Raw genomic sequence first — 25,587 nt, 5'->3', positions numbered from 1 at the left:
GGGAGAGATAGTTTCAAATAATCTCTATATGGCAGATTTTCGCCAATAAACAAACACGTCATTGTGCATTACCACATGATCATGCCAACACACACGCTGCATCGCACGACTCCACATGGCAACGAGACGAGAAGAAAAGAGAAGACATGCAGTTTTGCACAAACCGTGTCTTTAGAGTGGCCCATTAGGAAGAAATAAGAGGAGCTTAGTGTGTCACCTTTCATGCACATGGACAGGTTGGAAGGTACCATTCCTGAGGGAAGGCAAGTAAAAGCCTATATGCCAATCGTTCGACTTCAAGCGTAAACATGTTACAGAGAGAGACACAATTAATGGCAGTAGGAGGTTAATATGCTTGTTAATGTGATCTAGACTAAAAAGCCTCTTTGGATGTATACACTACTCACAAGTTAGGAATACTCAGCTTTCAGTGCACTTTTTTTGAGCCCCGAACCTTCTCATCTGTGTGTCCAACTGCTGAATGTTTCAGTAGTTATTGCACAGCTTAGGTGTCTGCTACACAAACAGTTTGACTTCTACGCCTATCTGTGACTCTTCTAGTCTCTCTCTATCTCTGCTGTAACTTGTTAATAACAATCATGGTGTGAGGCTTCAAAGGATATGCACTGTATGTGTTGCTGCTGCTGCAAATACTAAGTAGCGTTCGTCTGAAGGTTCACCATTTACGTTGGTAACCCTTCTTGTTGGCAGGTCTAAAAAATGGACAAAGAGGATTTTCTCAGAGAAAGAGATGACCACTGAGCTTAGAGAGTCATCAGCTGGTTGCAGCTGGATGAGACACACTGGAAAAGTCACAGAAAGTTTTCAGACAGTCAAATTAAATTCACCTGTAAAAGTCATGGTGCATTTTAGGTTCAGCGTGAATATGCCAAATCTTTTGGGAGTAGTGTAAAAGTGAGTTTGACAGAAAGAGAAGATTTGAAAAGAAGACCCACCGTATTCAGGCACCTGTCCCGTGCCTCTCTTCAGCAGCAGTCGGACCCTCCGACCCCCCGCCTTGATGAGCTCGATAGCCCGGGCGTGAGTCATGTCCCTGGTGCTGTCCCCGTTAATCTCGATGATTTGATCCCCAACCTGAAGACCACATAGACACACACAGAAGCAACCTTGGTCATATTTCACACATGCGTGGAAAGGTGTCGCTTTATTTACAACAAAACATTAAATGAAAAGTATTTCTTTTTTGGGGGGGAATTTGTGGATTCAATATTTCTGTATTACACATGTGTAATATTTATCATATCTTGCTAAGTGAGATCATGCGTCATATTTTAAGTAAACCTCTGCATGCTCACCCTCATCCTCCCGTTCCGGATGGCAGGACCGTCCTCAGCCAGGCGCAACACAAACAGGTCCATCTTGTATTCTCTGCCCCCCCGAATACTGAAACCAAAACCTTTGGAGCTTTTCTCTAGCTCCACTGTGAAGTAATCAAAGTCCTGCAGAGGGGGGATCTTCAAAAAAAAAAAAGTCATCATAAAAGCGCAGCAGGTAGCTGGAACATATTGTGCAGACACTGCACAGTGAAAGCAAATGTAGTAGTGCACCAACACCTGTTCTACTCAGAAACAAACCATTTCAAGACCTTAATCAATCCATCTATCCATCAACCTGAGTTTCTAAACAGCAGTTGGCACAAAACCTTCAAGCTTCTGCTACAAACAAAATATATGTCATAAAAAGCCGACGAAAACATCTCCGTGGGTGTTCAGACATTCACATGAGTGATTCTGATACCTGTGGTCGAAACTCTGCGGCGATCCCCAGCGGAAACTGAGCAGCCGCCGTGTGCTGTCTGAAGTCCAACAGGCCGGGCGGGTGCCGGTAGTCCAGCGTCGGGGGCTGCCGGTAATCAGTCACCGGCGGGTGGCGGTAGTCTACGGGTGGTTGCCTGTAATCAGTGAAGGGAGGATGGCGGAAGTCAGGTTTCACATCCTGTCTGGCTTTAACCTCAGACCTGTGAGGAGGGAAAAAGCAACACCATCTGAGAGAGTTTTGTTTGAAAGACAATGTGTACATCGTATTCACAGAGCTCAACGGTGACACGAGATGGATTGCGTGAAACATTTGGAGTCAAAATCATATATATATGTCTATATTTTAACTTTTTTCATCGTAACTTATGTTTTTAAAAAAATCATCTTTGAGCATATTATTAAATAAAAGATTAAATATTATTAAAGAAATATTTTGACAAAAAAAGGTGTGTTCAGTGTTCCTCGCTGACATTTAGGCTGAATTCTCCTTGTGGCTTTTGTGTCTGTGCACGCTTATGTGTGTCCGTGTGTAAGGCACAGGTCACTAAAGAAGCTTTTGAAACATTCATCAAGCTCTCACTTGTAAAATGAGTAAAAAGCTGCAGCCGATTCGGAGTGCTACTCCAGAGTGCGTACGCACACAGTGCACGCACACACACTGACATAACTGTCACTGATTGCTTGGATTCGTGCATTATACAAACGATAGCTCAAGGTGAATTATTCAGCGTCAGTGACAGGATAAGTCGAGTAATGGAACTGGACAAAGTTGAAAGAGAGAGTCGGGAACTTACTGCAAGGACCTTACTGACACACTTAAGGCTCTGCCTCTTTGGTAAAGGTTTTATTTGTCACTGTTATTTGCCCTCCGGTATGGAAAGCCATTTGAACACTTACTCACTAGCCAGATTGAGGTTCACTTTTTGTCATCACTAGTAAGACTGTTCATCCGTCCATCCATGCATCCAACCCACCCACCCACCCATCCTTCATACCTTCCGTCATGTAGGTAGAGCTGCGGCGGCGGTCCAGAAGGATGGCTGACGGGACTCTGCTGCGTTCCGGCCGGTGCCGCGTGCGATGCTGCTGGTGCCGGAGGACAAATGAGTATTTGACCGGTCTGAGCTGGTGTTTGAGTAGGCTGGATGGACGCTTGGCCCGTCTGAAGGGCCATTTGACCCGGCTGAGGAGCCACCTGACCGGGCAGTTGGGCTGGGGGGTTGGGCTGGGTGCCATGTTTCTGGGTCATGGGGCTCTGCTTCTCTGAACCGGGTACAGACTGGGAGCCTGTGAGGGGAGGCATAAAATTGCGTAAGGTGAAACGCTGTGATGGGAATTTCCATCTTCCCTACTTTTATCTAGAGGAAATGAAATGGGGGAAAAACAAAAGCCGCACACTTGCCTTCCTCTGGTATGATGTGCAGCGTGACCGTGAGGCCTGCGTCTTTGATGAGCTTGACGATGTCAGCATGCGGCATGCTGATGATGGACTGGCCGTTAACGGCCAAGATCCGGTCGCCAACTTTTAGTTTGCCACATCGGTCTGCAGGGCTGCCCTCGATGATACGTCCAATTTTATGGGGCACGGCTGGAAGAACACGAAGCAAGCACAATTAGAAACGAGTATGTTGGAAAGACACCACTCACTCATAAGGCTCACCACATTGGTTTAAGTTGGCTACTATACAAGTTGAATTACTTGGAGAGATAGAAAGGTAAACTTGGACTCACTGATGACGGCAGCATTCTCCGGCCTGTTGAGGGAGCTGATGATGACGAAACCAAAGCCTTCGTTCTCCTTGCGCTGAATGAGTACGTCGCTGGTGTGCAGGGCCGATCCCTCCGTAGTCGCGCCCACCGCGGCGGTGCCCGGAGGCATGCCGTCGTTGCGGGGTGAGCTGTGCTGAGTCGACACTAGGCTGGGGCTGCGGCCATTTACGGGGCACCCTTCGCCTGGATGGAACAACCAATGTGTGGAGCTTTATAGACCAGAGCTTCTCCCGAAAATATTTGGGGTACAGAAAGACCTTTTTGTTCACAACCCCCCCCATAATCCTAACATTCGGTGTATTTGTCTCCTCACCGGGCATGTGCAGCCTCCTCCTCACAGTCAAGCTGACTTGGCCGTTGCGAGCGGCGGCGTGCATCAAGTCAATGACGTACTTGTGCGGCTTCCCGGCAACCACGTTTTTATCCACCGAGATGAGCTCGTCCCCCGGCCGGAGTCGGCCGTCGCGCTCGGCGGGGGTGTTCTCGATAATGGCGCCAATCACAATCTGTTCCAGGACAGAGATGATATTAGTCACACACGGGGCAAAATGGGCATGTTTGTGCTTTGAACCACACTACGACTGCAGGTTAGCAAGGCGCTGTTCAGTATGGAAGGTCAGTGATGGGTAGTAACGGCGTGTGCGTGTGTGGTTAGAAGAATGGAGTATACCATACTCACCAGCCACTTTATTAGGCACACCCTATGAAAGCTTTTGCGTTTACATTGAGAATAAGTGTTTTATTTTGATCGTCAGAGTCTGAGAGAATCATTCCAGGGCTTGTACTTTGGTCTATGCTAGAACTGTCATAAAAGTTGCAATAGCCCCCGAAACATGGAGTCTATCCTAGCTAACCGGACTAGTCACCAGCCAGCATCTTTGTTTAAGGTGTTTAAGTGGCCAGCGAGTGCACATGAAGCGTGACGTTAGATAGACAGAGTGTGAAAGTTAAGTAAGCGTGAGGTCCAGCCCGTCCCATACGAGCCTTGTCACGGGCGTCCGGACTCACAGCCTGCACGGCCTCGTCTCCCCCCAGGATGCGGAAGCCGAAGCCGGTCTTCTCCCTCAGCAGGTGCACCTCCACTTCTTCGTATTCCGGACCTGATGCACACATGTCATAGTTTATCGCTCTTTTTTTTGCCAGCTTAGTCATTCGAGAATTGTGTTGTATGTTTGTTTTTCTAGCAAGATTCTGTTGATGTATTTCTTGAAATTGTTCTATATGTTTGATTGGGTGGCCCCTCCATCGGCCACGCTGCCTCGACACAAACAAACTCACGTCGGCTCTCGTAGATAGCCCTGGACTTTTCGTAAAGGTCGTAGGGATCGGGTTTGTTCAGATCAAAGCCTTCGGTGGAATCTGGCACGGATGTACGGTGTTGGGGCTGATTGGGGAAGGGCGTGCCCGGAGGCAGGACGGGGCCTGACAGGTTGGCTTGGGGGCTTCCGTGAGGGTCCCACTGGTCAGTTAACTGCACAAAAAAAAACCAAAAAACATTGACGTCGATATTTAAAATATATTGTAAATATATTATACTGTACTTCTTTAATCAGGTCTACCAACTTACATTATCTATAATATTGAATGTATTGATTGAGCCAAAATCCCTACTAATTGATACTTTTATTTAATTTTAATCGAACTGATCCCATTCTAACTGGATGTTTCAGGTCTTGTGAATAATTAAAAAAAAAAGAACTTTATTTCTATTTACGGTGTTGAATAATTGATCAACTACTTGCGAACAGGATAAATGAGACAATATGTGATTTTTAAAATACATTTCTTATTTTTTTCGCACATTTAACAGGCCCAATTCTATTTTATTTTTTACCTAGAAACCTGTCTGTCAATCAATCAATCAATTTTTGTATAGGATCAGTCAAAACTCCGTAGGTGTACCTAATAAATTGTCTGGGGTGTCTTGTATTTTTCACGAGTTAAATGCTTGGATAGGATGGTGTTAAAGATTTAAGCATATGGGCTTTCCTTGAGAGATAGAGGATAATCTTCATATTCATATTTTTGCAATTTTCTAATTATCATTGATACGATCTTACAATTTATCAATGTTGCATTACAATTCTGATGATTATCTTGATGATTAATTAATTGATAACACTGGTTGGCATAGCGGCAGCTGAGAAGAGCTATTTGTCATACAGCCAGCCCCAGTAGCTTTAACTTTGTGGCCATGCCAGAAATTAAACCTGGAGTTGGCTATTTTGGTATGAAGCAGCCATTTTGAGTCAATTGCACAGCTAGTTCATTGACAAAACAGTGTGCAGTAAAAAAGTTGCAGGTGAGTTTATGAAGTTTTCTGCCTACAGTGAAAACCACTCATATAATCTTGAAGTCAACAAAAGGACAAACAAGTACTTCACAGATGACAAATGATCTGTCTCCAGATGGCGAGTCAAATAAGTTCAAGTTGACTTAGAAGCCAAGAATGTGAAGAAAGCGCAAAGAAGTCAAATCCAGACAGCTCGTCTGGATGATGGATGATTGGCGTTCAAAGAATTATGTCACCCTGAAAGTGCGTGTTAGCTTCGCTCCCTCGATTATACCGCAAAGACAAACGGCCACTTGGTCAGGAGCAGATACGACAATGAATCGAATCAATATCCGTGAGGAGAGATACTACATCACGGCTAAATATTCCGGCTTGGTGCTATGAATGAGTGGTGATTGCAGACGATGGTGCAGGTTGATGCGCAAATTGAAGACCCCTGCTCTTTTCAAAACAAAGCCAAAGGTCAACTAACTCTGAGGCACCACAGTGCCTTAAACTTGTTTCATTACTGCAAGATGCCAAACATTATGTCAACCGGTGTCGTACCTGTTTGGAGGCCTTCCATGGAGAGATGTGGCCTAAGGAGACAAACACATCATTAAAGCCCAGAAAAGTCATGATAAATATGAAGGGATGAACTCAGACTTACACTTTTTCTACGGGATTTCACCCCCAAAATAAGTCAAAACATCAAGGGGGAAATAAATCTTAATTTTCTTCAAGACCATAAAGTTATAAAACTGTTTAAAAAGTATTTTCAGTTATATTGTTAAGTCATAAAATCAGGAGGAAAAATATGCCATATTAAAAGAAATATACGATATGAGATTTTTACTTTATTTTATGAACATCAAATTTGTAAGAAAAAAATGTTTGGTGAGAAAACAATAATTACAATAATGAGAATTAAAAAAGCATAATTTGACATGCATGAACTAATAACATTCATGACATGGAAAAAAAGCTTGATTTCGAACAAAATATAGCTGTCATTTCCTGAGGGGAAAAAATAAAAGGGACAATAAATCTCAATTTTAGGAGCCTAGATTTTCAATTATATGAGAAACATTTTTCAGTGTTCTGACAATTAAATTTTAATTTTACAAGAATAAATGTATCATATCACATGCAATAACACACAAAGTACATTTATTAGTAAATTAAAAGACGATGTTTTCAGTGTACAAAATGCATATGAGTGTAAAATCCAATGCGTCTTGGCGGCAATGTGCTAATATGTAGAGCAAAGTGGGATTGTTTTGACTTTGTTTGTGAAAGGCTCCCTAATGTGTGCCGCTGTTGCATTTGTTCTCAACATAATTACATCATTAGCTGCGAGCGAAGGCACAGAACCCCGCCCGCCCGCCAACCCTACACTGACGCACAAACACAAACAGCAATCTGTGAGCTACACTGTATTTCATGTGGGTGTAGGAAATGGGGAGCACTCCAGCTCTCATCAGCACAGCTCCCTTGCGACAGCACACAATCAAAGGAGGCGAGCAGTAATGCCTGTAATGCTGAGACCCAAATACATTCAATACCACACAATCGAGTATAAATTCCTTACTAGAAAATATGTATTACTGATAGAAAGACCAAGAAGAATTTCGAAACAATTTGGACAGCAAGCCATGTTAATGTGATCCTGAAGAAGCAATAAGGAAAATGAATATATACAGTTTTTATTTTGTTTTCAACTTTGGTACCTTTAGTAAAAAGCGCAAGGTCAGTCTGTCATATTTTTTTTTTCTTTTTTAACAAACCCAAAACATTCTTCAGACGGCTTCTATAATAATTAATTTTATGTTCCCTACAGGGGACGAGTGGAAATGCTGAAAAAAACCCTGAAAATGTCCTAAAGTCAACGTTCTGGCCTGGCACCTGGTAGATCCAAGCATATTTCAGGGGGGGCAGTGGCCCTGTGCCCCCCCTAGCTCCACCACTGATTGTCTTATGGCCACCCTTCTTCGTAAGTCATTGTGTCACTGTTAGATTAGGCCTCTTTGGCGCACATGATTAGATAGGTAGCTTGAACTATGCCGTCATTTTGCCGTGGAGGCTTCTCTGAACTAAGAAGCGAGAGAAAGCCTCAAAGGAATTCTAATAGCTCATGCATAGGAAATTTCCCTTAATGTGACAAGGAAAGAAATTTGCCAGCTCTACACGGCAATTGTCCACTCATATTAAAACGGAGCGTCATCCTCACATGTGGCATTTAGGCTTCATTTAAATGCTCATCAAATTCAACAGCATATGTGCCGGATACAGGAAGCGGCGCTCACACAGGCGTGCGGCTGAATTCCAAATGAGTGCCTGATGGGGAGCTTTTAAGGCGTCAAACCCAGCACGCTGACTTCTGGACGGTGCTCGCTTCCCCGACCCCTTTGGCCCGTGCGGTTTGGTTTCCGCCTGAAGAGATCCTCGCCCTCGTTTGGCGCCCGGGAGTGTCTGTCTCTCGCTTGCGGTTGGCTCGGCTTCAAGCTGGAATGTCAGGGGACGGAGCTCAGCGGAAGTCTGGAAGAGCGCCCGCGATGGGAAAGCCAAAGCAGTCCCGACAAACGCATGCAGTGCAGGGCTGACACCTTGTCGGTGTTCCACTAATGACCGGTGCTCTCACTTGAAATATTCTACAATGGGGATGCCAAACTCATTTATGTCATGAGCCACATTGTGATTTTGGTTTCCCTCAAAAGCACATGTTGCACATGTGCCTCGGTTAAATCAACTGGAAAGATGGTTGCAAAAGCAAATGGATGCCTGACTTTCATTTGCACATTGGAAACCTCAGAAATCACCTATGGTCATCAAACTAAGTACAATAAACAGCAGTTCCAAAATCAACTGTCTTGGCAGAGAATTTGTAGTGTACAAGTTTTGTTAGATGAGTGGATTTGGTGAAAAATCTGTTGAAAGTGAAGAAAAGTTGGCATTTCAATTCTTTGCCAAAATAGCAAACGCCATTTTTAGTGTTTACATGCTTCAACTGTATCGTTGCATTTATTTGCTTTTAGCTTAGAGTTTAGGATTTGTTCATTGATTTTAGTTTTTGAGTTTGCCTTATTGATTTCCGAATTCGCTTAATTATAATTCTTGAAGAGGTTTGCTAATTTTTAGTAGTTTACAAATTTTGTGGGAAAAAGATTAGTTTGATGCATTTATTAACTTGACAGAAGTGGCAGTTTATTTCATCATAAGATTCTCAAAAATGCCAGAATAAGTCAATCTCAACAGAAGGGATAATTCAATCAAATTTAATCAGCAAAAATCAACTTTATTTCCCACTACGCCTGATTTATTTAATAGAAAGACATTTTGGTTTGATTGACTCTGTTGGCTTTTATATTGGATTCATATATTTGAATTTTCACTTTTACTTTTATTTCACGTACAAAAAATGCTTTTTATTCTTACTTGTCATCATTTGTTTCATTTTATGAACCTTGGTGTCCATCTTTATTTCCGACAAAGAAAGCCAAACAATTGATGTTCAGATTCAAATGTCATGAATGCTATTCCTGTTTATACAAAACACGAGTTTGTTTTGCATTGCGTTCCCTTAGTGTACACAAACCGTGAACAAGATACATCAAGAATCATGATTTTTGCTATTACACACTTCTGTGGTTTCACCGTTATAACCCCCCAGGGGCCGACTATAACTATTACGAGGCAAGCCATGAAAATGAGTTTGACACCCGTGCTTTAAAAGACCTTGTCCTCCTTTTTGGAGCAGAAAAACACATGCACAGCTGAGTCACAACACTTCCTGGTGTGACAGGCCAATAGTCCCTCTAGGCTTGTTCTCCTCCCTTGTTTGAGAGCGGGAAAACATTGGTAAGGCTAGAAGAACGAAACGTCCTCCTTGGGGGCTTGCGCTTGTTGTTTGTGACTGATTCAAATACATTTCTGAGCTAGAATGTCACTCAATAGAAAACGGACCTTGGTCAAAGGCCAAACAATCCTACTCTGGAGAATAATCAGTTACACAATCACACAACTGAAGATCTTCACTGATCCCCACACAAACTTTTTTTTTCTAACTCACTCTTCTATTCTTTCTTTGATGTGCGTACACTCAAGGCTGATAATGAGGCACTTTAAAGAGGTCATGCCAGCTGTTACGGGCTTATGCATAGCAAGCTAGAAGACTGATCTTCACAATTGCGAAAGATAACCGCTGGCCTTGGTTGATTGTTACTTTCAGACTTTTTATTGGTCAAATAATTTTAAAAAAAATGTCTGCGTAGTGGGTGAACTGAGTTTGGAGTTGATGCGGGGTTCATTTGAGTCATCTGCAGTAGCAAAGTCTCACCACGAAGTGGCAGTTGGCAAGTGGTGCTTGTTCACAACCATGCTCCACTGGTTAACCATCTGACACTCACACATTTGACTCAGTGGTTACACACTCCAATGGTATCGCTCACCGCACAACATCAATACACTCACTTGAGTTACATTTGGCAACAGTTTGCTGACATCAGTCCAACATGCTGCTCAATAATTATGCCAGGCAAGCTCCAGGCTCGCTTGCCTGTCAGCTAAACACTGTATGCGTTTGTCATTTGTGTTTTTCTGATTCTTTTTACACTTCAGTTCATTAAATTTGCACAAGAGAGAGAGCAAGAAAGAGATAGCGCTTTCCCCGCTAATTAAATACAAACACAAACGTCCTTATTGTTGCACTCTCATCTCAAATACAATGCAAATTAACTGCCACTTTGTCTCGGGCAAAAAAACAGCAGTTTTAAAATGTTAGAAATGAGCTGGAGAACATGAACTAAGGTGTGGCAAAAGACCACACAATTGATTGTATGAGAGGCTGTTGGGGGACATTATTCAGAATTACCTCTCACAAGCACATACACACAATTTAAACACACGCACACACATTCAAAATAACAAACACTGAAACTGAAAACTTGACATAACTTGGGGCCATGACTGCTGACAGGACAGGAGACAAGACACCAAAATAAGGCTTGCGCGGTTTAATAGTCAGGCCGAGTAAATCAGCCGATTATGGCCCTTTAAATATCGGCCAAAATAATCGGCCAAATGGCCAATGTCTTCCGATTGTTTTTACCTTTATGTAGTGAGTCTAACAGTTTAGAGCAGTTGTAGGCAAGTAACACTGATCTCATCATTTTTTTCTAGGGCACAGGCTCTTGTGTTGAATCCTCACTGCATCTTTGCCCCATTGCAGAAAAAAAAAAAAATCCAAAATGTCTGTTTATATCTCTTCTTTTGCTTGCTTGGGGACTTAATATTAGCAACTGTGGCAACTTAACATGCGCCAGGAGTCAGTCAATAGACACGTGTAACGGAGAGAATGAATTATTTTAATTAATAGTAAGTTTTTTTCTAATAAATAATCAGTAAAAAAATTAAATAAAAATCCACTCACTGTCCCTTTAAGGCAGATGTACTAGTGGGTTAGAAGTGGTACTAGTAGCCCTTCTACTAGTGCGCTGGATGTTCTTGCTAGTGAGGACATAGAGCCTACTAGTACATAGACTTGGATCTGGAATAAATGCTAAAAAGGCTTTCCGCAAGTGTCAGTGTGCTCACAGGTGGCCACTTATTCGGAAGACATTCACAGCCTACCATCAAAGTCTCCTCAACTATTTCAGGAACTCATTCCCGCACAGTCTTTGGCCTTACAGGCAAGCTAAAATGCCCGACATATGCAGGTAATCAAAGGAGCAGCAGCAGCCATTATAATTCAAGTGACAGGTGTCAAGGAACGACACCATAGTCTGAAATCTTTTGTAAGAGCAAAACCTGCTTTAGGTGCAGGTGGGAACTGTGTGTCATCTGCAGGAATCATCAGGCACAAAGATGCAAATCCGTTTTAAATTGTATGGCTCAGAAGTTGACATTTGACACAACATGAATCGTTAACTTCTTTTGTCACAATTTCCAATAACAGAAGTCACATTGTAGAAATGCTGAATCAGAAGAGAAAAATAATTTTTTTCAAGCTATGCGGCATCCTTTTTTTTCCCCCTCAACTTTATGTTCCGAGCAAAAATTTGAGATCCAAATCAGCTTGCTAGACGATGACCATAAATGAAACCACATTCACTCAGAATTTGAGATGCAGTGGTGTTTTTAGATACGAGTGACTCGACTGAGTTTTTTAATATACAAGCTGTCGTTGGGAACTAAACTCACACCACAATAAGGAGCTAGATAGTAAGATAGCAAACAATTCTTCCAAACATTGATAATCTCTTTTATATCTACTTTGGTACACTGGTAGTCAAGCGTTTGCTGAATGCACTCAAGTGCATCGTTTTGCAAATATTGATTTTTAAAATGGATTTTCCATTGTGTAATTAAAAAATAATTTGGGGAAGGATAATAAAAATGACTTTGTCTTTCTTTTAATACAATTCGCCTTAGCATAGAGACTTAAAATTACACTCTGAATTGAGACTCAGCAACTCTGTCATTAAAGTGGATATACCTATGGGCAATGCAGTGGAGTTACATTACATAATTGCTGAAAATAAATAAGGACACTATTTTTTTGGAACCTCAGCCAGTGCCTAATAAGTTGAAAATCTCGACCAAGCAAAGATTGACGTGTAAATGATGTTTTGTAACCTTTTTATACAATTGATCCTTTTCTGTCCAAGTTACAACATTTATTTTAAGGCTTCTTGTAGCCTCATAGCTGCATCGTCTTTGACCTTTTAATACCGCACAAGCCTGCAGCTGGAAGAGTCTACAGTCAGAGGTCACTTATGTGTCCATCGGGGGAAACCCAAAAAAATGTTGTTACCCTGCACCCTCAAGTACTGGGATGACCTTTTTCTTTCTGGACTTTCACTTCAGCAGCACTTCTGAACTGACTTCAGATTAGGTAGTTGGTACCTCGATTTAAAACTACCACAACTTCATTTTTTTTTTTTTTATGTTTTATAAATTCAGTCAGCAAGGGATTGATGTTTAAAACTACTCCGCCTTCTCTTCTCATGCGACGGACAATCTCGTCTTACTGCACGTTAACAAGAATCCCGTCTCACCTGCCGCTCTTTGAATGAGCAACGTCGCTTCAGCTCCGACAGGACACTCTTTGAGCATCTCTACCACACGTCCGTGCCCGGCCGCCGCCACTGGCTGCTGATTCACCTCCAGGATCAGATCGCCCTCGATCAGGCCCGACGCCACCTGCGAGCCCGGATCCAGCACCTGCGAGAAGCATAGAAGCATAGGCCTTTTATGTCATTTTGTTTTAAAAATGAGTGAACTGATGAAAGTGCAGACTCGAATGCAATGGAGGGGAAAATTTGGGTGCCCCCAAAAAAAAACATTTGGGCGCACCAACGCGAAAATGAAGTTTAGTGCCATGTTTGCTTTTTCTGTTATCTGGGTTGGTCAGAGTAAAACTGGGTCCAGCCAACTTTGACTGGCAAATCACATCTGTAACGATTTGCGCATGTTAATTGATTTCATAATCATCTGTGCTGACTATGATGTGTTTGCTTGACATTTATCTTTACGGTACTGTCATGGAATTAGATAAATATTGATTATGAACTGCTCCAGATGATGTGTGTGCTGTTGGATTGTCTCGTGCATAACTGAGATGGGATACATGAGCAATACCCCATCGAAAATATATTTCATCTCAAAGACTTGACCTGTTTGACTCGCTGGCCAGTAGGACTGTCTGCAATGGTGAATCCAAAACCCTCGGCTCCTTTCACCATGGTAACCGTCAGCAGCTCGGCTGCTTGCACCGTCGCTCCGACAACACCCGGCGTACCCGAGGAGGCCATAGACACGTTGTCATCATGCGGCGTGAGCGCAGACGACGAGCCGGGTGTGGTAGGCGGCAGCGAAGAGCCATCTAGGTGTGTGTCCCCGGGATGGGAAGCTCCGGCCTGCGCCAGGGCCTGAGCGGGCAGCTGGGAGCTCAGGGACAGATACTCCAGGTAGGGATCGTAGCTGCTGCGACCGTTCACCACCAGTGGACGGTGCTCCATCCCGATAGGCGTCATGGAACTGCTAGCCGCCGCGTTGGGGTCCTCGGGGTCAAAGGGCAGAGGGTAGCCTCTGCAGAGCACCAGGGTGACGCTTTGACCGATGGGCACCGACTGGAAGAGCTTGACCACGTCGGCGTGCGTAGTGCCTAGCACGCAGATGTCATTCACGTAAACAATGACGTCACCTGGAGGAAACATGGAGGAACACCGTCACTTGCAGGGAATTTATATTCAGCTTTGCAAAAAACGGGCGGAAAAACAATTCCCTTCACGCAAAGCAGCAGTTGAGCAGATAGTGATCAATTCTTGAAAGAAAGCTTCAAGCTGTTTATTGCCAATCCCACGAAGAGATTGCACATTATGTATTTACAAGGACCACATCACTTTGAATGCCTTCTCCCTTAACGCTAACACACAATGCAAAAACCCCGAGAGGTGCAAATATCATCAACACTGTATATTTAAACAAGAATGATGCAGCAACACACGTAGACAAATCCTGCACACCTTATTGGGTTTCTTTGAAAAAAAAAAAATCTACTGAATCATTCTTGCTTATGTCTGTAAGATTATTGTTCTGCACCATAGAGCTAAAAAGTGTGAATATGACATAAATAATACAGGATTGCTATTTCTAAACATATTGTATCGGCGTTATAGTAACACAACTTAAATAGTTGGTTGAGAAGATACATTTCTTGTTTTCATACAATGTTGTGTTCATATTATTGAAGTGTGGGAAAGAGGTGCTGATGGACCGGATGAAAAGATCCATTTTGTCAATTTTCAAAACAGAAAACATCCAGCATGCTCTCCCAAAAAATGAAATGAGGAAAAATATGACTTTCTGTGCGATCTGGTACCCGTTACGATTGGGGAACGCTCTCATAAAAGTCTGCCGCGACATAGTGGAGCAACATGATGTCCCGCTTAAGTGTCTCATAAAAACACAATAACAGTATTTGGGTTATGCCAGTGGATGGCACACACAAAGGCACCGGAGAGACATGGAGGTGAGGTCGATGAATCTTTGTGAATATCCAGTACAAACAGTGCGGCATCTGCAGAGAGAGCCTCTGTGGAAATGTCACAATTGACCCGGCGACAGACACGTGGAGCAACTGTTTGAGTCACGTCTCGTGCACAATGCAGCAGAAGGTTGCACGTCCCTTCGAGTGGAACTATGAAAAGCCTCATCTGACTTTATGTGGCGCTAACTGTGCGCGCAGGGAGGATGCTCCATCAGTGATGCCTGAATAACATTACGATCAAGTCTTCATTTTTCTCTTATTATCACTTATTGAAGTCTTTTCAAATGACGCTATCAAACAAAAATATGCCTGGGCTTGGCAGAGCTCATTAAATTCACCTTGATTTTTTTTTTTTTTTTTTTTTTAAACGCACTCATGCATTGAGTGTATGTCTTTTAACATTCACTCCATATTGAATGCTGAGCCGTAGTCACAAAATATCCAATGCAAGAGCCGCATTAGGCTTAATTAGCTACATTTATAATGATGAGATATAAAAATTCTCACATTTTATTTTATTTATATATTATTATTATTATTTTATACACGTACACAGTTCATGAAGTGAATTATGAACATGTAAAAAAAGCCACTTACAGATATAAACGTGCCATTAAATGCAGATCTTGGATTTTTTTTTGTTTTTGAGAAGATAGCAAATATCAAAGTTGCTGTTCTGTTTGTTTTACATAAAATTGTTCAGAAACGAGTGTTATTAGTGACACCAAACCACACTCTACTGCTTATTATTATTATAGAATGGAAAAGTGCAGGAGGAAACTTTTTTCTTTAGTATGTAATAAATATTAAAATACATTCTTTATGACACTATGTCTTGACATTTTTTACTTTTTTGATACCCCAGAAAAAGATTAGATGTATTTTGAAGAAGAAGCTTCAATTGAATTTGCAGTAGTGTTGAATCAGAAAGGAAATGAGTGGTTTTGAACATTATTAGTTTACTATATTAGCAAGAGTGTAAACACTAATAGATTTATACATTAAATAACTTGTTGGGGGGAGTGAAAAGGGATTGTTGGGAATGAAATACTTCAAGAAGGCAACACTGGATGGACTCTGCAGTTTTATATGCGGACATTTATGGATTTTTGCTTTAAAGTCGCACTCCCATGACGAATGAAGTTGCCTTAAATCTTCTACACACCACTGGAGGCCCTCACCGCACACACACACACACACGGTCATACACAAACACAAACATACATGTCACATGCATCATCACGCACAATCCCTAAGAGCAATGTCGCTCAGCTCAAATAGGCCAGCTAATCTCAGCCAGGGAGCAAAAATTTGTGTGCGTGCGTGTGTGTGTGTGCCTGTGAGCAGCTCAGGCAATGTCACAGAGGGGATAGCAGCAAGTTGCGGCAAAATAAAATCAGAATAGAGACAGTGGGGGGGGGGGGGGGGCTCACAAATCAGAAAAAAGGGATGCAGGGAGAAAGAATTAAAGTCAAGAAGAGACAGGATGAAGAAAAAAACACACTCTTGGGCTAAAAAATCAGATGACATGCAAAGATAGCCAGACACAATAAGTCCAAGTCAGAGAGACAAGAAATGAGAAAAAATGAGAAAGTAACCATGATTGTAAATGTACAGCTACAAGTGAAGACTGAGTGCAGAAGGGTATTTTAGCGAAATAAGATTTTTTTTTTTCTGATTTGTCCTTTTAAAAATTCCTATCCCCTCCGTTACCTTCGTGATGTCCATGACCCAGCATCGCCGTAGTAACTTCTATCACATCAGCTTTTTACATCATTTCACTTTATGAACTCAAGTTGATCCGCAAGAGCAAAAATAATCCAAGTTAACACGCTGCTGGCAACAGATGCAGAAGAAGGGAAGGGAAGGGGAGGGGCGGGGGTTCATTACTTGGAATAAAGTGGTAAAAGATAAAACAGATTTAGCTACAAGGGGCCGACAGATTATTAGTTTGTGGAATGTTGTTACGACAGGCACAACTCCGTGAAAATTGAGTTGAAATGATTGATGAAGAAGCACAATGCAGTGCAATTAGCTTGTACGTGTAACAGTCACAAATTGTAACAATAGTCCACTGTAACCTTAAAATGTCATAAACAGAGGACTCATGTCCATACAGTATAACTGTAGGTGCTTTTAACATTGGTATTAGATATCAAATCATTACAGAGCATTACGCAAGTAGCCAATTCTATTTTGGAGGGTGAAACTGGCATAATGACACTGCGCGGCTCAATCTGATTGTGATGCTTCTCCTGCTGGGACCCACCGGGCCTCCTAAGTGGCACACATTACTGAAAATGAAGATAAATATGTATTTGCACAACAAAACACGGCATAAGACCCATTGTGACCGAGTGTTTAAATTAAAATACTGCTCTGCAGACTTAACTATACCTTGGTGAAGACTTATAGACCCTTTAAAGTGAATTCTGAGATATGTTGCTGCATGTGCTAGCTGATTATACCTGCAAACCTGAAAATAAAATTTCCATTCAGCCCGGCCGCTTCGGAGTGCCTCATTACTTTTCACATTACAAGGACTTGGAGAGAATTTTGGAGTACCTGTGTCCATCTTTCCATCCTGAGCAGCCGGCCCATCCGGAATGACGCTCTTCACTTGCAGAAACTCGTCGGGCTCATCACCTCCAATTATTGTGAAGCCAAATCCCATGTTGCTCTTCTGGAGGCCCGTAGACAGAAATGTGCCTTTCAATTGGGTCGGGTCCCTCGTGAACAGTGGCTTTTCTGCAGGAACGACAAACAGACGCCCAGGGGTTTAAGGGGTTTCTTGTGCAGTTGAGTCGTACATAAAATATCTCAAAGCGCTTTTTCAAGAGTGGTGCATCATGCTGGTGTGTGTTAAAAATTAGTTCTCTAACACTCTGATGACTTTACTGCATGTTATGCCAGCTTTTGTGTGCAACTTTCCCCCGAATATCAGTGAGTCATTCTGAGCTTATTTTGGAATGGTCCCGCACACCCTTATCTTGGTGCTTGGCTCAGCTCACTGGAGGCCTTCAGGGTGATCATGTTCTCAGCCGTCTCAACCAACCTGCCTGCGGTTCTCTCAACTCCACCCTGTACATGGTGACATTGTCTGATATTTCTTCACCAGGGCTGCATCTTACATTATGGACAGTTGACACAGAATGAAAAATTGATGTGCGTCGGCACGGTGCAGTCTGCATTTCCACTTTGTAGGCTCAAGTTATCCGCGCAATTTAAATGGAGGCAACTTATCTTTTCCTGGTTGTGGAAGAAATCTAACATTTAATCAAAATTGCTTCACTAGTTCTAAATTGTAGGTGTGGAGACTCCTTTTCATGTCTCTGGTGGATGTGTCCCCTGAGGGTGGTGACATGAGGCTTGTTGTTGTTATGGTTGCCAGGTGTGCTTTTCTTGTCCCCCTGGGCTCTAGACAAGAAGGAGCTTGGAGTCTACATCCCTCCAAAATAAGCGAATACAATTAAAAATATTGAGTAATTACATTAAAACAAAGTAAAACTGTATTCATTTGATCAAATTATTTTTGAAACTGGTGCTGGCCTGTTCCTGAATAATCTAACTACCAATTTATTGCACCACGATAAGTGCAGTCGATTCCAGTTTACACCTGCCTTTCGGACACCAACATTTCTCAGCTCTGATACATCTCATTAGGCGGGCTCAACGAATCTACCCGCTTTTCCGTCTTCCGGTATGTTTCACCCACGTGCAAAATGAAGTGCTTGGTTAATTTGCATGTGTAGCACACGAGCTCCTTGGTGCGCCCGGTTAGCAGATTGGCTTTCACTTCTGTTTGTGTGTGCAATCAAGTTTGTCAAGCCTTTAGTGAATCAGGACCTCAAGAGTAATGTTCTCGCAACACTTCCACATGGCGTAATATCAGCATGCAGTGTACCTCTATATATGGTGGGCAGCGGGAGAGCGGAGAGGCCCTGACTCTGCATCTGCCTCTGCTGCTCAAGGCGCCTCTTTGCTTCCAGGACTGGATTCTCAAACTGAGTCCTGCGATTGATGTGGCTGCAAAGAACATTGACTATTAGGGTCAGAATACTAGAGCGACAGTACAGAATTTTTTTTTCTTGACTCTAACCAGTCAACTCCAATCATCACGTCAAGGTGTGGTTTCAATTTCAAATACACACCAATCAGTCTTCAATCTAGATGACACCTTGTTTTAACAATGAGTGGACACGGACACGGAAACGGAGCCTGCTTCATACTTTAAAATAATCCTGTAAATTTTGAAGTACATCAAGAAATGCATGCATCCAAACAAAGATGCTGATTGGCTAATCCACTCTGCGTACCGCTAATAAAAGTTACAGTTTTCAGACTCCAAAATGTCGTTTCCATGTGGACAGACTGCCCAAATGGTAAATAACTTGGGTGGGGTACACCCAAGTTGGGTGGATGGGCTCGAGACGACATAAGCTATTTTATGACTGACTAAGGGGTGTTAATGCAACTGTTTTTGGTGGAATTCGAGTTTGAAAGCTTCACTTTTCTAATTTAACTACTGAAATAAATGATATTCTATGGAATATTTAAATGTATTACCATGCACCTGCAAGCTACTGTATATTTCCTGCAAAACCGGTAAATAGTAAAGGCAATTTGTGACTACAGCCAAAGGGCATTTAAAAAAATAAATCCACCCAATAAATATTGCACCATTAAATAAACTTTTCACATTTCGATAATCGGCGCCGATTAGAATTCTCCTGAGAGGCTTTTGACAAACGAGTGTCGAGGCGTTTAAGGCAAGCGAGAGCAAAAAGTCATTCATAATTCATAAGGATGCAAACAATGGAATGGTTGCTTCCGTCGTTGCGACTTACTCGACGTAGTAGCTGCCGTAGATGGGGTCATCGATCTTTTCCCAGCCGTAGGGCAGCTCTGAGATGCGGGGAAACACACGAGGGAAATGAAGTCAGTTTATGGCGTGAGCAGCAGAACAAAACATAACACTCGACCCATTAAAAGAAGGCAACACGCATCTTAAGGTCACAGGCCTGCACTCCCGTTATCAAATTTCCTTTACAGTCGATACTTGAAAAAAAAAAAAAATTTGTATTTGTACTTCAGCGAGATTGGACATAAATATTGATTAGTCTTGTGATTCCCAGCCACTGTTGCAGAATCCACATAACTTGGTTATTATAAGGCGGGGCAAGGCCTGTTGATTGATGTGGGGGTCAGCAAATGAGAGTGTAGCTCAAGTTAGCCAGTCAATTCTAACACAATACATTCAGTCTGCTTTAAGGTAGGACACCAGAAATCCGTAATCTTGCCTGTTGAAAAGATGTATTTTTAAGAATTTCTTTTAAATATCCATCCACAAAACACACACAACGCAATTAAAGGTGGTAGTCACGCTCATTCATTGCATTGTGGATTTGACAAATTTAAAGACCTGTGAACAGTGGATTTAAGGATTATGTGTCATTTTTTAAGGATAATTAAGGCCTTCTTTGGGGAAAATCTTAATTTGAGGATCCACACACCCCCAGCGTAAAAATATATTAAAAATGATCACTCCATTAACTGGCTCAATCTAATGCCTGTCCCTGTTCTGCAGCACAAATTGTTCTGGGCTGAAGAAGTGTGTACCAATCACGACTTTACATTAGTCTCTGTTTTTTCCCCCCTCACAGCCGCCCACTCCCTTTTGGCCTTCCAGCTTCTCCATGTTAATTGTCTTGTCCTCACTGCCATCCATCCTTTCTCCCATTTATCTCCTTTTTACTGCCTTCGGATAAAGTGGGTCAAAGCGCGGCTAAAATGCTCTGTGCCTTATTGTCCTGCCTTTCACCTCTAGCCAGAAGACAACGCAGAGTAAGATACAAGTGCAGTGAACCCGACTATATCCCGGTTCATGGTTGACTGGCCTGCTTTATGACAGATTTTTAAGCCATTGCTTTTTTTATGGGCTTGTAAACAAGTCAGAATTCTGAGTTGCATGCTTTTAGTGTAGTAGCACAGGTCAGGTCAGGTCTACGGGTATACTGGAAGGAACAGCTGAAGGATTTATTTTTTCCCCAGGAAGCATAGCTTGACCAAAAGGTGGGGCCGGGGGATAAAACAAATCATTTCGAAACATATTTTAGAATATGCAATAAAATGCCTGAGCGGCTTAACTGGGGCTACACGGATTCCTGCCGAAGATAAAGCTCCCTCGAGCCCCAATGTAGCGCCATTCCTGTGATCCTTTTTGATCTCCAAGTGATGTTATATGATGATCTCCATCTCTTGTCAGCAAGGACAGGCACTAAGAATACTTTAAAAAGCCTGTTCTAACAGTTTAATTTAGCAATAGCACACTAGAGAGCTTTATGTCGGATATTATTATGGCTATAATTGCAGCCATGAATGATACTATACAGTACAATATTACAACTTTGAGTGTGATTGCTTTTGTACAACAATTCTAAAAGAACTATTTGATTACCAGTAATAAGCAACATCAAATTATGATTTATTTATTCAGTTATTCAGCCCATGCAACACAAATAGTTCCGCATTTAGCATCATCGTTAATTAGCTGGTTCCCAAGCGCATTTTTATGAATTTCACTGGAGTTTTGTGCAGGACCTGCTCTGCTTCAATATGATTGGCTGATCACTTGGTCAGAACTAACTGTTCTGCTCTAACTGAAATCTAAATGTGTGAAAGTGAAAAGTAAAGCCTCTACATTGCGCATTTTCACCTATAGCTTCTTGGTTAAGCGCTCACTCGGCGGGAGGAGGAACACAACAAGGGGACTGAACTTGCACTTTTTTGAAAATGTCCATCTGCTCAAGCTGCTCCGCTCCCACACAAGCATACGCTACTAATTCAGCACTTGTGATACGCATTCATCAGACATTTTTTTTGTAAGGGTTCACCCCCATCCCCAAAATTGAACAGCCCTTGAGTTGTACGAGTACACTCTGACCAAAAATATGTCTACGCAACAAACTACGCATGAGAGATGCGGGTAATTTTATGATCCACTATGCGTCACCATTATCTCTTTTTAGAGGTGGGTTGTGGCCTGGTGAGTGACGTGGGTGCCACTGAGCCAACGTGGGCTGGAGACATGCTGTGTGTCAAACTGCTTTTCATAAATACATTGCACTTTGTCTTCTTTTTAAAGTGTGAGTTAAGTGACTCTGTCTTCCTCAATAGCGGCGCATGCATTTGAGATCGCACCAAGTACCGATTCACATTAAATCAAACAATAGCATATGTTGGTGCAGCTCACTGCGCGGAAGTGTAAAAGTTTGCCATTTTCACATATTTGAATGTACACCGCTAACAACGGTAAAAGTGCACACTTTACCATACCATGCATTCATATATATTGGATTATACTCAATGTTGATAAAAACTTTGGCCATCATTTTTTTAGGATTAATTCCCAAGCATTTGGAGAAGCTCACAATCCAAATAAATCAAAAATACAAAAATGTTAATACAATGAAAAAAAGTGGGGGCAAGCAGAAAGGGTAACTCGCTTTTCGTTTTGCTTATTTTAAAATGTTGCCATGTCGGTTTGTGATTTTTGTCTTACTATTAAGAATGCTTTGACAATGATTTGACACACACTGACACAAACACACACAATCAAAGACACGAACACTCCAATCCACATTTACACAACCACATCTACACACAAGAACACACATACATGGAACATACTGACACCCATACCTGTGGACACACAAATGGACCCAAACACACGCACACATACATACAAACGAAAAGAAACACACGGACACTCCCAATTCCCCAACCCTATTATTTTTACAATTACTATGGCATCATGCTGTAATGTAATTACAGACAGATTTGGGATCTTGGTATTAGTCTTGTCTGTGCGCGTATGTGTGTACGTGCTCAGTCACGGTGTGTGCATGGCTGTCACCTCACACAATCTTCCTCCTCCCGCAGGCGCAGGAGTCAGACACGTTCCGACTCCGACCCGCCTTAAATTCCCGCCCACCCTGTCCACGAGCCACCGTTAAATGCCCCCCCAAAAAGTGAGCAGGAAACAGTTTCCATGGCAACCCCCAGTTTCCAAGCTGAGGGCTCAGTCTTGTCTCTATTTCCTACTGTGTGTGTGTGTCTGTGTGTGCATGCGCCTACGAGTCTGTGTTTGCATTGCGTGTGTTCAAAAACGCACATTCATCGTATGTTTGCCTTTCATACAAGTACCAGTGTTTCTTCGGGTGCGTTACTAACGCTGCGCATTGGTGTCTCTCTTGAATTAAGTGTGCAATTGTAATCCCTTCTATTCCCTCTCGCACATTATCTTCAGCACTAACGAGCATCCAGGAACAGATTCATCCGTCTCCATCCAGTCATCCAAACACAAGGCACTCAAACAACCTTGGACCCACTCAACCTCTCCAACTACCGTCCCATTTCCAACCTTTCATTCCTTTCCAAAACCCTTGAACGCATTGTCTCCGCCCAACTCCACACCCATCTCCAGTCCAACAGCCTCTATGAACCCTTCCAGTCCGGATTCCGCCCACTTCACAGCACCGAAACAGCTCTAGTTAAAGTCACCAACGATCTCCTAATTTCTGCAGAGTCTGGTGCCCTCAACATCCTACTACTACTTGACCTTAGCGCAGCCTTTGACACTGTGAACCATTCCATCCTCCTCCAAAGGCTGCGCCAACTAGGTGTTGAGGGCACTGCACTCGACTGGCTCACCTCCTATCTCACCAACAGAAACCAGTTCATCTTTCTCTCCGGTCACACATCCATCCTCTCCCCAGTTACACAAGGGGTCCCCCAAGGCTCAGTTCTTGGCCCCCTCCTATTCATCTGTTAATTCTTTCCCCTTGGTACTGTCATCCGCAAACTCAATCTGGACTTCCACTGCTACGCTGATGACACCCAGATCTATATACGTACCACACCAACCCGTAACCCTTCCCTCACCCACTTTGAAACCTGCATCTCTACAATAAAAACATGGCTGACTCACAACTTTCTCAAACTGAACAGTGACAAAACAGAGCTCCTCCTCATAGGCACTAAATCCTCCCTTAATAAAACTGGATCTATCACACTCACCATTGACTCCTCAAACATCACTCCCTCCTCTCTGGCACGCAACCTTGGCGTTATTTTTGACCCCACACTCTCCTTCCACCTCCGACGCCAAAATCCGGCACTGCCTCTCTCTCCCTGCCGCTGAATCCCTCATCTAAGCCTTCATCTCATTCCGGCTTGACTACTGCAACTCTCTTCTCACTGGAATCACTGCTCACTCACTCCATAAACTTTAACTAGTCCAAAACTCTGCTGCCCGCCTCCTTACCCACACCCGGTCCCGTGAACACATGACTCCTGTTCTCCACCCTCTTCACTGGCTCCCCATTAAGGAGCGTATCATTTTCAAGATACTCCTCCTCACCTTCAAAGCCCTTCACCACCTGGCTCCCACTTACCTATCCGACCTCCTTGTCCTCTACTGCCCTAACCGTCCCCTCCGATCCTCCAATACTTCACGTCTGACAGTCCCAAAATCTAAACTAAAATCCTTCGGTGACAGAGCCTTCTCCTGCGCATCACCCCAACTCTGGAACTCTCTCCCTCAGTCTGTCTGTGACTCACCCACACTCCCCATATTTAAGTCCCGTCTAAAAACGTACCTCTTCTCCCAAGCTCATGACCTTCCCTACCCATAACCGGTTTCCTCTTCTTAATTTTATCCGATTGTTTCTTCCCCGTCCCCCTCCCCTCATGTATGTCTTTGTCTTGTTCCCTGTAAGCGTCTTTGGGTTTTTGAAAAGCGCTATACAAATTTAATGAATTATTATTATTATTAAAGTGCTTAGACACAGCCTCCTCGTTCACCTACTGAGGTCACGGCATCAGGAGAAACTGGGGGATTCAGATTCATTGACTTAAAAATAAACTTGATTCAAAATTGATTTGCTGTACTCTACCAATACATTGAGTTACAAGCTGACTGGTCCACCACCATTACTCTTAGTAAAACAACACTGTTAAGGGATCTGAGGTGGCCATTTTAGCAGCAATCTTACTCCCCTTGTTACCAAACCATCATGATTTTCAAGCCATTATTTTAAAGTACATCAATTGTTTCAAACTATGACGACAAGGTCATTGAAGACTGATAATGTGGAAAAATAGCTTGATGATGGTCTGATTATAATCACTTTTGATCAGCAAAAAAGGTTTGTTTTTGGATGAAAAGAGGGCAGAGACTCACAAGTCTGCAGAGAGATCTGTGAGAAAATAATTGTAATGTTTCAAAAGCAATATTCCACAGAGGACGGCAGTTGGCAGTTACAATATTTCACCCCCTGCGGTGTATCATATTGTGAAGTGAAACTTTCGCCGCGAGGAGATAGTTGCACTGCAAGCGAGCTCAACATTACTTTGGCCACAGTGTGTCGTCTAATATGGAATCTCATCACTAAAAGTTCAGAAGCACCACTTCCCTGCCTCAATAAATGACTTAACTATGTTATAATATTACCTTTGAGTTGCATCATTCAGTCCATCCTTTTTTTTTTTTTTTATATATATAAGTCCATCCATTCCTCCTTTTGTCTTTGCTTCCTTTGAGATCCATCGCTCTACTTAAGAAAAAGAAACGCCTACGTATTATGCTAATGCTAGAATGTCTGTTTGTCTATGTGTGCCCTGCGATTGGCCGGCGGCGACCAGTTCAGGGTATACCT

The 25,587-nt window shown here is 42.7% G+C and overlaps 1 protein-coding gene across 7 annotated transcripts in view; it reads right to left on the bottom strand.

Annotated features, from left to right (window-relative positions):
* The window catches only part of LOC133156926 (membrane-associated guanylate kinase, WW and PDZ domain-containing protein 2-like), a 77,637-nt gene that overhangs the window by 1,996 nt on the left and 50,054 nt on the right, over positions 1-25,587 (bottom strand). For 3 of the 7 annotated variants that reach the window (XM_061283036.1, XM_061283040.1, XM_061283039.1), the window contains 15 exons: positions 19,717-19,774; positions 18,774-18,895; positions 17,435-17,617; positions 13,494-14,023; positions 12,876-13,041; positions 6,388-6,419; positions 4,827-5,019; positions 4,533-4,648; positions 3,862-4,054; positions 3,510-3,731; positions 3,181-3,366; positions 2,774-3,065; positions 1,759-1,978; positions 1,317-1,475; positions 957-1,095 (listed from right to left, as the gene is read on the bottom strand). In XM_061283036.1, coding sequence (XP_061139020.1) covers positions 957-1,095; positions 1,317-1,475; positions 1,759-1,978; positions 2,774-3,065; positions 3,181-3,366; positions 3,510-3,731; positions 3,862-4,054; positions 4,533-4,648; positions 4,827-5,019; positions 6,388-6,419; positions 12,876-13,041; positions 13,494-14,023; positions 17,435-17,617; positions 18,774-18,895; positions 19,717-19,774 — 2,811 coding nt within the window. Of the gene's footprint in view, positions 1-164; positions 254-956; positions 1,096-1,316; positions 1,476-1,758; positions 1,979-2,773; positions 3,066-3,180; positions 3,367-3,509; positions 3,732-3,861; positions 4,055-4,532; positions 4,649-4,826; positions 5,020-6,387; positions 6,420-12,875; positions 13,042-13,493; positions 14,024-17,434; positions 17,618-18,773; positions 18,896-19,716; positions 19,775-25,587 lie in introns of all 7 variants that reach the window. The other 4 variants (XM_061283042.1, XM_061283043.1, XM_061283038.1 and 1 more) reach the window with 4 other exon arrangements.

Source organism: Syngnathus typhle, linkage group LG7 (assembly GCF_033458585.1).
Source record: "Syngnathus typhle isolate RoL2023-S1 ecotype Sweden linkage group LG7, RoL_Styp_1.0, whole genome shotgun sequence".
Classification (NCBI taxonomy): Eukaryota; Metazoa; Chordata; class Actinopteri; order Syngnathiformes; family Syngnathidae; genus Syngnathus; species Syngnathus typhle.
The sequence above is the reverse complement of the archived record's forward strand: the minus strand, read 5'-3'. Positions and strand labels throughout refer to the sequence as shown.